At 44.9% G+C, this 13,593-nt stretch overlaps 2 protein-coding genes across 5 annotated transcripts in view; one reads left to right on the top strand and one right to left on the bottom strand.

The window, feature by feature from the left end:
- Window positions 1-7,784, top strand: part of LOC130376834 (NEDD4-like E3 ubiquitin-protein ligase WWP1) — a 36,381-nt gene extending 28,597 nt beyond the window's left edge. The window contains exons 13-25 of one of the 4 annotated variants that reach the window (XM_056583732.1): window positions 740-824; window positions 1,004-1,132; window positions 1,419-1,491; window positions 1,624-1,695; window positions 2,093-2,181; window positions 2,430-2,589; window positions 3,955-4,088; window positions 4,428-4,568; window positions 6,036-6,156; window positions 6,291-6,395; window positions 6,809-6,905; window positions 7,100-7,172; window positions 7,579-7,784. In XM_056583732.1, the coding sequence (XP_056439707.1) occupies window positions 740-824; window positions 1,004-1,132; window positions 1,419-1,491; window positions 1,624-1,695; window positions 2,093-2,181; window positions 2,430-2,589; window positions 3,955-4,088; window positions 4,428-4,568; window positions 6,036-6,156; window positions 6,291-6,395; window positions 6,809-6,905; window positions 7,100-7,172; window positions 7,579-7,678 (1,379 nt within the window). In that variant the 3' untranslated portion in view covers window positions 7,679-7,784. Of the gene's footprint in view, window positions 1-736; window positions 825-1,003; window positions 1,133-1,418; window positions 1,492-1,623; window positions 1,696-2,092; window positions 2,182-2,429; window positions 2,590-3,954; window positions 4,089-4,427; window positions 4,569-6,035; window positions 6,157-6,290; window positions 6,396-6,808; window positions 6,906-7,099; window positions 7,173-7,578 lie in introns of all 4 variants that reach the window. The other 3 variants (XM_056583731.1, XM_056583733.1, XM_056583734.1) reach the window with 3 other exon arrangements.
- A 3,887-nt stretch (window positions 7,785-11,671) lies between these two features.
- Window positions 11,672-12,818, bottom strand: LOC130376836 (regulator of microtubule dynamics protein 1-like). Its single transcript, XM_056583735.1, has 5 exons — window positions 12,661-12,818; window positions 12,411-12,466; window positions 12,184-12,271; window positions 12,039-12,069; window positions 11,672-11,924 (listed from the first exon to the last, which is right to left on the bottom strand). Exons 1-5 carry the CDS (start codon window positions 12,805-12,807, stop codon window positions 11,734-11,736), a joined length of 513 nt encoding a protein of 170 aa, XP_056439710.1. The 5' UTR covers window positions 12,808-12,818; the 3' UTR covers window positions 11,672-11,733.
- Window positions 12,819-13,593: the final 775 nt, after the last annotated feature.

The following is a 13,593-nucleotide window of genomic DNA, read 5'->3' as shown; positions in this document are numbered from 1 at the left end:
CTACTGTAGTCCATGTACGCTATCGACCTCACCTCAGCGTGCATGGACACAAAGCATACACAAGCAGCAAAACGCTTGTGAAAGTACAACAACATTCTGGTCCCATGTTTGATGCAACCTCGGCCCTGGTGGCATTTTCATCCCTATTCTCTCACCGGTAATTTGAAAAGCGATATATTTTAATTGTAACACTGCTGGGGGCAGAGTTGAACTTTCCAGTTATTTTCCGTGCTGTACTGTGGTAGCATAGTAGTGAATAGCAAGGGTATACCTTTTTAAATGTATCAATCTTGCCCATGTCAAGTTTAAGCATTTTTTCCGCCTGCTTTATTTTAAATAGCTTTCATGGGTACACTCTGTATAAACGTTGGTGGCTCTGGTATTATCTGCCTGATAGACACTATTATCTTGGGATTTGAGTAGGTAATGTTGATGTACAATGGAGCACAGAGCGTACACTGATTTGGATGGGTAAATGTTAGATTGTTCTTTGTGGGAAGCTCTTTAATCATTCGTATACTGCCTAGTCACTAGTGCGCTTCTTAGCCGTTCTTCTCGGGAGGTCACACAACAGCCGTTATTCCATGTACCATCCGAGTCTGATGTAATTTGGATCCAGATGTGACCCAGACTCGTTCACAAACACTAGGGTGGTCCACAGACCACAGTGGTCACAATACGCGCCTGGCTCGTTATGTACCCCGGCGCTGATTGCCTGCCTGTCCTCCACCCCAAGCAGAGAGGCGTGTGGACTCCAACGACCGCGTGTACTTCGTCAACCACAGCACTAAGACCACGCAGTGGGAGGACCCCCGGACACAGGGGTGAGTAGCGGGTTTTTGCCCGGTTCAACGCAATGGCATGTCAACGCTCTGTGTACGGCGAGCATCCTGTCGGCAGGCCGCCGAGTGGTGGGCCTCAAAGCGGGAGTGTCACCGTGGTCTGTGTTGTTGTGTGTGTGTGTGCTTCTCTGAGTGGGCGTTGTGGGTTTCCTGGCTTTCAGGCTCCAGAACGAGGAGCCGCTCCCAGAGGGCTGGGAGATCCGCTACACCAGAGAAGGGGTGCGCTACTTTGTGGACCATAACACCCGGACCACCACCTTCAATGACCCACGCACCGGAAAATCCTCTGTGTAGGGGCACACTAATGCACTCAGTAGTCCCATTCAGACCCCTGCCTCCGCCGGGGCAGTTTCGTGCTTTCTTTATGGGCCCCTCGTCATCCATTCAAGTGTCCTAGGCTTGATGAATTGGCCTTGCCATAACAATGACCCCTAAAGTGGTGATTCACGGACCTGACATGTTTATTGGACCTAGGTGCTTTGAATATGACCTGAGATGCCCTCTCCTTGTTGACATCGTAAATGACTCCTCTTGCACTCTCTCTCGCTCCCTCTCTCTCTCGCGCTCTCTCCCTAGCACCAAGGGGCCTCAAATTGCCTACGAGCGCAGCTTCAGGTGGAAGCTCGCCCACTTTCGCTACCTGTGCCAGGTAATTACTTCCCATTACTTATTACTTTAGGTAATCACTTCCCAGTGTCGTGGATGGAGAAGATATGTTGAAAATGCAGTGTTTTCACAGACGTACTCGTGTGTCTCTGTCTCTCTCTCTCTGTTACCTCAGTCCAATGCACTTCCCAGCCATGTGAAGATCACTGTGTCGAGACAGACCCTGTTCGAAGACTCTTTCCAGCAAGTGAGTGAGTTGTCAGAGCCTGCGACCCTGAGGCAGAAGTCACTGATCTGACGCTCTTCTGTGCATCGTGGATACAAAGCCTACTATCCCCAAATGCATTAAACTAGCAACTGCATTGAACATTCTCCATTATTACCCTTTCTTCTTTTTGCTTATTATTTATTTGCTGACCGATTACCTACGCTTGTCATTAACCGATAAGAACAATAACCAAAAGGTTTCGACTAATGTATGATAAAAATACAAAACGAATGGGTAGCTAATTAGATTATTCATATCTTTGGGTACTTTTATTTGGTTGCTTTTTTTTGTAGATGCGCTACGGCAGCAAAGGTGACACACGGAAAGTAAGGATATATTTTATAATAAAATAATTTCTTTTGACGCGTGCTTTTAGATTATGGCCCTTAAACCCTACGACCTGAGAAGGAGGCTCTACGTCATCTTCAGAGGAGAGGAGGGACTGGACTACGGTGGCCTGGCTCGGTAAGAATGGCAATGAATGCAAATCGTTGGTGCTTCGAAATGCAGCAGTCTGATGAACCGTAACCCATGTCTGTGTTGCATCAGTGAGAGAACTCAGGGTTCAAATTCTCTCACTTTCTGTATTTAGCCCCAAGTAGTAGATGGCTAAACTAATTATGTAGTCTGATTTTGTTTTGGTGCCCTCTCTCGTTCACACGTCCTTTTTTTCTCTCTCCATCTCTCTCTCTCTCTCCCCCACCCCCACTCAGGGAGTGGTTCTTCCTGCTGTCCCACGAGGTGCTCAACCCCATGTACTGTCTGTTTGAGTACGCCGGCAAGAGCAACTACTGCCTGCAGATCAACCCCGCCTCCACCATCAACCCTGACCACCTCTCCTACTTCTGCTTCATAGGGCGCTTTATCGCCATGGTAAGTCCGAACGCACACTCACGCACCCTTCATGCTCACCCATCACCTTCTTCCTGCCCACACCTGCAAAGTTTAAGAGAGTCCTGTGTGGATTCGAGCTGTAGTGGCGATTCAGCACTCCAGGTGGCCGTACCAAGTCGAATCAGGTGTCAGCGCGTTATGCTTCCTTGTAAAGTTGTCGACGCAAAGTGTTTCGGCCGAGCGTGGGAACCAGACAAATCTGGTAGTTGTCTTAGCTGCTCTGGCATCGGCGTCTGGCCCCCCTCCGGGTCAGAAGGATTTCCAGCAGACCGGTCCCGAGTTGGTCCAATTTTATATGGGGCGGGTTTACAACGACTTTGAGAGGAGGAACAGGAAACAACCAAGATGGGTGACACTGATTTGTCACATGTTTGTCGCCCCTGAGAGGTTCCAGACTTATTCTTATTTTGGAATACGCAAATAAGTACATGTTTTTATTTTGGAATATAAGGGCAAATTCATACCTGCCTTGTTCGGTTCGAACCAAACCAAAAAAATCGCTGGTGCAGACCTTTTGGGCTGGTGTGAATACAAACCATCGAACTTGGTTGCGGACCAAACAGCCGGTCCGAGACCCAGCTGGAGAGGTGGTCTCGGGTCGCTTCCAAACGCACCCTGGTGCGGTTCCCTTTGGATGTGAATGCGACCACGCTCGGTCCGACCCAGTTATGAAAATAAAATGCCTTATTGGACGCCACAGACTCCCATTGCTGCTTGTGTATTCATTTATATTGTTTGATTAGCTCAGTTAATTCAAAGATCAACGTCACGTTATCAGACCGGCATCACGTTATCAGACCCGTTAAAAAATGAGTCGTGGCTCAACATGGAGCGAAGAGGAGACGAAATTTCTTGTGGATATTTGGGCAGACGCCAAAATATAAAGTATTTTTGAGAACACTTGTAAAAATTCCGATGCATTTAATACATTCAGTACAAGGATGGGTGAGAAGGCGTTCGAGCGTCCGCGTATGGCATAACATCATAAAGTCGACGTTGTGCCAAACGCCTCTGATGCTCAAAAAGAAAAAAAGTACTGCAAATGTTTGTAACTGTATAAAACCAATCAGTATAAGCACAATGAGGGCAGCACGCTGAATCACCATAATCTCCATCGTTTGTGTGCTCTTGTTTTTTGCATGACAATATTTCATTACAAATCGCGCTTCACAATGTCAGTACAATTACTTTGGTATCCAATCACTAAGTGTCCCCTTGTCCCCATAGCTTTGTTTGAAAGGGTTTTTATTTATCCACAGACTGAGGGGCTTTGTTTCCATCTCTCGCTCTCTGTCACCGTGTTGACATCGGTCTCTTTGGCTCTTTTGTCTGTGCGGTCGACAGGCGCTGTTCCACGGCAAGTTCATCGACACGGGCTTCTCGCTGCCCTTCTACAAGCGCATGCTCAACAAGAAGCTGCTCCTGAAGGACCTGGAGTCCATCGACCCAGAGTTCTACAACTCCCTCATCTGGATCCGGTAACGCCACCCGACCCGCCTTCTGCTGGGGCTGCACCATTATGGAAAAAATCATAATCACGGTTATTTTGGTCAATTTTTGAATCAGGATTATTCAAACAATTATTTTCGAGTTTGAAAATCTCTCCAAAAGAACACTTTGTAACAGAGATTTTTTTTTTTTAAGATATACTATGCTTGAAAATTGGTTTTCGGGCCAGCCCTAGTGTGCGAATCCAGGACATGTTTTACATCACCCGCTTGCACTGGGGAAAGAATTTTTCATGCTAGTCAGGGCGAAAACATTAATCTTTCCTCTCTTCCATTATCGGTTCCCCTCCTCCTCCTCCCCCTCCGCAGGGACAACAACATAGAGGAGTGCGGCCTGGAGATGTTCTTCTCGGTGGACATGGAGATCCTGGGCAAGATCACCTCCCACGACCTGAAGGCCGACGGCACCAACGTGCAGGTCACCGAGGAGAACAAGGAGGAGTACATCAGGTAGGGTGCACTCTGGGTGGTCCCGCCGGGACAGGCCTTCCTGAGGGCCACCTCTGGGGCCGGTTGCACCAACTGGGCGTAACTAAGCCTGGTCGTAACTGCTAAGTAGGTCTTAGTTACGACCTGGCGTTAGAATGGAACTAACGCCGGTTGCACCAACGGGACTTACGACTGGTCTCAACTACGCCCGGTCTTAGCCATGCGCGGCCATGTGAATGTTCCATGTAATGCGCATATCACCGCGTTGCTAGGATACCTCGTGACAACAGCTGTTTACTATTTTACCTGACATGCTGTTGGACACCGAAATAAATAATTCATTCGTTCACTCATTGTCATTCATCAATTGTGTTAATGCCTAACAATAAAACACTGCAAATGAATATAATTAAAATATGTATTTGTAATGTCTGGTTTACGACGAGCAGGCATTTAGACGGGAATGGTTCTTTTTGACAGAAGCAATGCATTGAACATTATCAAATGACACGGAGCTAAATTGAGTTGTTTTGAGACTGTAGGAGAGTTTTGCTTAATTTGTCGGCCTATATAAAACATATAAACATAGTTAAAACAACATTCGCAACTGATTATAAGTTGAGAACGGACTAATCGGCCAGCGATATCTTCCCGACAGGCAGTCGATCTGTGAACACTGATCATATCGCCGGCTGTGCTTTGAAATGCAGTTTAGTGAAGCGTACTGAGCAGTTGCATTGGATTGGATGTAATTGCTATAGAAACAGCCTGGAATTTCAACTCTACGCCTGCCCCTGACCAGGCGTAGGATTTACGCCTGGTCTTAGTGAAAAGAACGCTAAGCCCAGTTGGTGCAACCGGCGTAACGGTTAGGTTGGACTTAGAACGCCAAGTTACGACCAGGCGTAGTTACGACCAGGCTTACGCCCAGTTGGTGCAACCGGCCCCTGGGCCTTTAGGACACGCTAATCAGATTGAGGAGGAGGTTTTGTCATAGTGATTGTAATTCCTCATAATGATTGGAAACACCACACACGCATGCATTCGTGGGGTGTTAGGATGAAATGGATAATTATTGGGTATTGTACGGGATGTATATACCACAATATACTCCTGTATTCTAAACACTTTCCTAAACAGTCAAACTGAGGGTTATTACATTGAAGCATATGGAGATGTAATGTGTTATCCCACTAAAAGTTTTAAATCTCATGTTTGATCATTATAAGGGTCTTCTTATCGTAACTTCTTTTGAATATAAAACGGGGCATCGCGTTGAGTCGATCTCTTCATTTCATACCGATAAAAGGTTGTATTGATTATTGTCCAGGCTTACACATTGGCATCCATACTAGTGCTAATGTGTGTGTGTGTGTGTGTGTGTGTGTGTGTGTGTGTGTGTGTGTGTGTGTGTGTGTGTGTGTGTGTGTGTGTGTGTGTGTGTGTGTGTGTGTGTGTGTGTGTGTGTGTGTGTGTGTGTGTGTGCAGCTTGATGGCAGAGTGGCGGTTCTCCCGGGGGGTGGAGGGCCAGACCAAGGCCTTCCTGGACGGGTTCAATGAGGTGGTTCCGCTCCAGTGGCTCCAGTACTTTGACGAGAAGGAGTTAGAGGTGAGTGGCTGTGCTCTTCCACACACGCACATGTTCGGCACAGCACTATGGTTGGTATTATGGCCAGTACCGATGTATGAAAAATGAGCCAAACACTCACACGTGTGTGTGTGTGTGTGTGTGTGTCGATGCAGGTGATGCTGTGTGGCATGCAGGAGGTGGATCTGCAGGACTGGCAGAGGAACACTGTGTATCGCCACTACACTAGAAACAGCAAACAGATCATTTGGTTCTGGCAGGTAATGTAGACGAGGTCTTTCCGTTGGTTGGACCTTGAGGAAGAGCGGGAAAGTTATTCTTAAATAGTACTTTGTGTATCTTCAGCCGGGGGTATCTGATTCCCATTTATGGTTTTATTACAAGGATGAGGGCATTTTTACTAATGATATAGACTTACATTTATTTTAATAGGGCATAAATATTGACAATGTATCATTTCGCATTAAAAAAAACTAATTTGGATTCCTACAACATGGGGGCTTTTTAATTGTTAAGCAAGCTTACCTTTTACGTGACTTCCTCTAGTTTACTCAGCCCTTGAGATTTAAGTATCCTTATTAACCTAATCCTCATCCACTTCACACCCGTGATGCTTGTGTGTGTTTGTGGTGAGGACTGCTCAGTGTTTGTGTTTCTCTGGCGCCCCCTGCAGTTGGTGAAGGAGGTGGACAACGAGGTGCGTCTGAGGCTCATGCAGTTTGTCACTGGGACCTGCAGGCTGCCGCTGGGGGGCTTCGCCGAGCTCATGGGTACACTTACTCACACACACAACAACAAATTAATATTCTGTTAATTACAAATGTAAATAGTGTTGTGGCCAAATTTGTTTGAAAATTCTAGTCCTGAGCCCTGATTCTTTTAAGAGGTCGGTTTTGCCCTAACCCAGTATTTTAAATGTCTTATACCCTGTCCATAATTCTTGTGCCGGGTTTTCCTACCCTAGGGAGTAACGGGCCTCAGAAGTTCTGCATCGAGAAGGTGGGGAAGGAAACCTGGCTTCCCAGAAGTCACACATGGTGAGTACAACCATAGGTCTATTACGTATCCTATCGAAACACCCTGGACCAACACACCCTACCTTGCATGCACCCTTGGCACGCCTCTATAAAGGAGCAACTAACAAGGTAACAAAAAACTTTCAATGATATCAGATCCCTGTGATATCAGAACCAGAGGGTTGTATTACAAGGTCGGCTTTCACTTACGAGGAATGTGTTATTTGTATTAAAAATACAATAAATGAACAGTACAGGATGAAGGGAGACTGTCTGACTGAGGGGATCTGGTGCTTCGCCTTGTTGCAGTGATCAGCCATTATCCTCTTCTCTATGTATTCTCAAGGCCAGTGTCCTGGACCACTTCCAGCCGTGCTCCATGGTTCCCCTGTTATTCACCCTGGGGTGCGTTTGTTTTCCCTTCCAGCTTTAACCGGCTGGACCTCCCCCCCTACAAGAGCTTTGAGCAGCTGAAGGAGAAGCTGCTGTTCGCCATCGAGGAGACTGAAGGATTCGGACAGGAGTAGAGAGCCAACAAGAGCATGGCGGGAGGACGGGGGGAGGCGGGGGGTGCTTCATCACTATCTCCCCCTCCCTCCCTCTCGCGCTGCCTGACCCACCCCCTTCCCCCTCCCCTCCCCTCCCGTGCTGTTTATACAGCCAAGTAAACAAAAAAAGGAAGAATTGCACAGATGAATACCAATGTATATAAGCTATTTTGTCATTTTAAACCAAATCTTAATCCACAGAATCATTTCTCTGCAGCAATCCCTTTGTCCCCCCCTACGCCCTTCAGAGTATCGCTAACCCGTCATGAGATATGCAAGCACCTAAGCCGCGCCGTCTTGAGGAGACGAAATCATCGTTTTTTTTTTATCGTTATTAAGGAAACTGAAAGTGTTCTGAAGAGGATTTTATAGCTAAAGCGTTTAACTTCTTCTACGGCTCTAGTTCTATAGAGCTTTTAAAAGGCTGATTGTAGTTTCAGAGTGCCTGGGATTTCACCCCCTCATCCCCTCCTCCCCCCCCATCGGACCCCATCCCCCCCCCCCAGGTTTGGGTGGGGGATGGGGAAGCCCTGTCCGCCTCGTCTTATCGCCCACTGACTTTACAAGAAAACAAACCACCTGATGGACACACGCCACTCATAGCTCACGCCGGTGTGTTCCCACGGTAACACCCGACCACATCATGACTGAATGAAGAGTATTGTCCCCCCTTCGTTTCCTTTACCGCAGTACATCGCAGTACGCAAGACATAGATCATACTTCCCTTGACCACACACACACACACACACACACACACACACACACACACACACACACACACACACACACACACACACACACACACACACAGACTCACACTCTTCCCTCTCCCTGTGATTGGATGGCCTTGAAACCCAAGCTGGGACAAAGATCCCCTCCTTGAGAAAAGACAAAAATTACTCACCTGTAACCTTGTGAAAATTGGTGACTCATCCAAGATGCAGGGTTTAACACACACACACACAACTTAAACCGTGCCATGTATTTATTTTGCTGCTTGCGACTTGCAGCTGGTTCTTTCTGGGGTGTCTTTGCGTTGCCGGGGGAAACGTAGGCTTTCCAGGGTCGCCGTGATGACGACAGCAGAGACGTCCCCCAACACTTATTCGTTTCTCATCCATCACAGTATAGTGACGAATAGACCTCAGAGAGTTTAACGTGTTTCACTTTCCTTTGCACACATGGAGTAGGGAACAAGCTTTGATCATGGGTAGAAATAAATACCTTACAAACCGTTTCGCCACAAATCGCCCGTAACGCTTGTTTAGAAGGCCGTTGTAAGCTCACAGTCTGAAGGGTCTCTATAGGGTCTACATTCAGCATGAAATGTAACCTGGTAACCAAAATAGATAAGCATTTGTAAAAACCTAGATTCTTTTGTTGGCCAACTAGGAAAGAGGCAGTAAACAATTTGGCCAATCCCTTTAATATATTTCCGCATAGAAACGCACTGCCGTGCAAGACTTTGATAAGGAACGCGCAATAAGCTAATAAGTGTAACTCAAATGTCTATTAGAAAACTGCACACCTTGTTTATTTTCTGCCTTTAAATGTATGTATTTAACAGTTTGGAGTGCAATCGCGCCATCAGTTTATTTATTTTATAGTGACCTATAGCAGTATGACATTGAATGCAGGGGGCGCTTCACACAAGTGTTGTCATTTACCATAACCGCTTTATAGGCCTACATACAACGCCTGGGTTCATTGTGCTAATACAGTCAGCAGTTTGGGATTAAGATTGTGGAAATCGATGTGAACCGCTGGAAAGTGTAGTTAGAACTGGTATAGCAGCATTTGAACAAACATTGGAGAATTACCATTCAAAACTTCTGTGTGATGCAAGTTGTCATGGGTTGCCACATCTGCAATGTTAATGTTGAAACATTTACACTGGCCATTTGACACAATCATTTATTTCCATAATGCACAAAAGGCAACATGTATACTAAGAAATGGACACGAATGCAAACATAAAGTGAGTGTTTACGAACAACATATTTTTGCCGCTTGGATTGTAAAATGGCCCTTAAAACATATGTTAGAGATTGTAGATGTTGAAATTAAATGAATGACTCATACAGTATACATGAATGTCCCTTCTAAATCAGCTCCGAACTGTATTCTAGCTGAACTAAATCCTTTTCCACATTTCTCCTTGATTCCGATTTTTTTACAGAAGAGATAATGTAGCCAAATTCAGTTTGACAGCGACCAATGTTTGTTTAAAAAAGAAACTTGGGCTGTCCGTCTTTATCTTCAAATGTCCCCCCTCTGCTTCGTCATCCCATTTTTATGTTTGTTTTTTGTTTTCAGGTGACATTTTCACAGTTATTAATGTGAATTATACACGTGTATAAATAGTGTTGGAAGAAAACTCTGGTGCTTCATGTCGAATGTCTGGAGGCAAGGCAAGCGAAACCACTGTGTGCGTGCGTGTGAGTGTGTCCCTGTTAAAAACGCTTTTTGTCTCACAGAGGAGTAGCCCATGTCAAAATAAATATATGCCTTGTATATAACATTTCATTGATCCCGCTGGTCGAAGCTGACCACAGGGACTGCAGGAAAAAAGAGGAATTATTACCGACAAAAGGAGATTAAAAAAAAAATAATGATCGTGTAACGCTGTGCTTCCTTCTGAACTACAAAATCCACTATCAGAGGAAGGAAATCAAACTGTATGAGTATTCATTGTACAGAGAACATTAAGAAATTAAAGCAATTAGTTATTGTAATTAATCGCGCGGAACCGATGTTTCATTGATGAAAAATCTTAAAGCCTTTTTTTTTTTTTTTTCAATAACCTTCATTCTCAGACGTGGAGGTTTTCGTATCAGGTTGCCTTGAGGCGCCCCGGCACCCTGGGGAGCACGGAGCACACACCCTATGCCTACTCGTGATCTAGCTGTCGAACCAAAATGTGATGAGAGGCCGTTGAAAAACTGAAGGTGGGGTTAATCGGGGAGAGTGCTGCTGTGACTTTTATCGAGGCAATCTGAAACGCAAAACAACCCCAAACGTAACATATCGCGTGTAGATACACACTGTAACCATCAACTACACTGTATGGAAGATGCTATAGTGGAGTCGTTGCGTAATATACCCCCCCCCACACCCTTTAACCGCGTTTTAAATGAAGAGATCGATGTATGAGCCAAATAGCTGAATGAACCCCTCCGATGACCTCCAATGATGTTATGTCGTTAAGAATCACAGGGAACTCGATTCCTTCTGCTCAGGAGTCAAAAGGAACAATTTTTATTCTGTTCTTGAAGCAAAGTAAAAACAATAGATTTCCTTTTTGATTATTATTTGTTTCTTTTGGTTGGATCTTGCCTGTGGAAATGGAACCATATTTAATAAATATATCTGACCACCTTTACGGAAGGTTGACTTTGTCTTTATTCGCATTTCTCATTGTATGCGTGTTTCTTTGTAGATTGACAGGTTTATGCATTGAAGTTGAGACAGATACGGACGTAGCCTATATTGACACCGTTTATTTCTGCTAGCGTTGCCCATGATTAACGAATGCCCTCTTCCAGGAAATACAATTATTTTTTTCGATTTTCTGTTATCAAAAGGGTCAAATAACATTATCAGCTCCTATCACATTATTTCACTATACTCATTGTTACAAATGCAATAAATTAAGATTAAGAAAGCGGGGGCTCGAAGTAAAGCCTACGAAGATCAGGGTGAGATATTTGTCCCCTCAGCCCAACCGTTTGAGGAGCTGTACAGCTTCTGATGGACCTGTGGAGAGGTGCATGTATTCAGCTTCAGCCACAAAACAACCCAAACAACATATGCTTCCCTCAAGGTATTTGGACTCGACTAATAAATTATCGAAATTGTTGGCATTACAATAGTTGAGCTGTAAAATCAGGGGCTATTTTGGGGATGCGTTTGTAAGGAATACATAATTGTATGAATGAAACACTCATACAGACATAAAAAATAAATAGCTAGGACTTGTATCACTCACTCGTACTTTTTTAGCTTTTTCCTTTTCAACTATACCTTTCCCAATTCAAGAATAAGTGTTGTTTTCTAGGGTCCCATCCCATTGGGTATGGCTGAGGCCTACCTCTTTGTCCTCTGTGGTGATGGGCCGGTAGTCTCTGGCCTTGGTCAGCCACAGGTGGGCGTTCTCCTTGTCCTTCAGGGCCAGGTAGGTCTTCCCCAGCATCAGCAGATTCTTACTGTAGAAGCCCGGTTTCACTGAGGGGGGAAAACACAGCACTTGGGATGAGCCGGTCAATGATGGGGCAAAGTTCGGATCCAAACCCCACTTTGTTATTTAAATTGGTGTGTTTGATGGCGCTCCTCTTTTACCTTCTTCTGCTTTCAAGAAGAACTCCAGAGCCTAATGGAGTCAGTAAAATATGACTTATTCCTGTTCATATTGTAAAGAGCTGCTCATGTGTTCTTGCAGCTCTTTTAACATTTGTAATCGGGCTAAGGAGTGCCGACTGCTCACCTCTTCGTACGAGGACGTTGGGGGCGTCCCGAAAATCACGGGTGCCAATTTCCGGAGGGACCATGACAACTCGGCAAAAGAGAAGCACCTTTTGGACGAGCAGGGAGCGTTGGTGTTTACTGTTTGACCAATTGCACGTCTCAAGTGCAAAGTTCTCCAATAACTGGATTCACTTTTAATGGTGCACAACATGTCAGACAGACCCGAGGACATTAAAACAGACTCACCAGTATCCTAATATGTATACTGTGGTAGGGTCATTGGGATTGAGCTCCTTAGCTCTCTGCAAAGGGAGGACAGATAAATATTTCAAAAGCATTACAAACATGAGTATTTTCCCCCGTCAGGATTCATAAAGGTCACACACAATGTACTGGAACAACCTATGTGTACCTTGGAACACCTTTGGAACACCCTATGTATTTATATACATATACACATGGTTATAATTCGACCCTGCAGAAAATTAGGGTTTACCTCCAGATGCTTCCGGATAACAAGGGACTTCTCCAGCTTGTGTTTGGTTCCCATGTAGTCCCCTAAATCACTGAGGAGGATACCGTACCACTGTGTGAGAGGGGAGAAAATGAGGATGAAACGTGTATGTGGTTTAGCATCTTCCATAGTAACTAGTATCCAAGTACGCAAAGTCAAACGCATCTGAATCAAAAGCGCCAGCTCATTGAGTTTTATGACACAAGGCAGAGAGGCCATTAGATACGGTTAGTTTACATTATACAGGATTCCCATTATTTTGATCTTATTTTCTGGTATTTTCCAAGACATCAACCAAACCTTTCTGTGCTCAGTTGTGCAATATTCCCCGTACGGACTGTCAGTGGCAGCAATCCTATTCAGTTGAATGTGTACCGTGATACATTTTCATTCACAGTGAACCAAATTCATTGAGGTGTATTATACCTAGGATATACAAGCATTAACGTCAATCTATTTGCAAATAGATTTTTTGAAAAGCCTTTCTTTTATATTTAATTTATTTTCTGGAGGAAGCTGGACGGAACAATGAGATGGAACTCCTGGATTGGAACTAAGCTGCTTTAGGCTTGGAAGGATTCAGTGACCACCAGAATGGGGCCAGCTCCTGGAGTTACTGCGAAAGCCCTCATGGAACTCCCTGACGCATTGGTAGGATGTTAAACTCGCTTTACCCAAACTTTCCAATTTCCATGACGTGTTCCAGGACACTCTTTACATTTGAAAATGTTCTATGACTGGAAAACAACTTTTTAATATCAAGGTTTTCCAGGATACATTATATGACTGAATTTGGTACTTTTTTTGTCTGTGTCAATACGTAGCTATACATCTATTGCTCTAAGTAGAACAGACAAACCTACTCCAACTAGTCAAGTACTGGTTTGTTTACCAGCATGATGAACCCACCAACCG

The sequence above is a fragment of the Gadus chalcogrammus genome, chromosome 23, assembly GCF_026213295.1.
Source record: "Gadus chalcogrammus isolate NIFS_2021 chromosome 23, NIFS_Gcha_1.0, whole genome shotgun sequence".
NCBI classification, from domain to species: domain Eukaryota; kingdom Metazoa; phylum Chordata; class Actinopteri; order Gadiformes; family Gadidae; genus Gadus; species Gadus chalcogrammus.
This window is presented reverse-complemented; position numbering and strand designations above follow the sequence as displayed.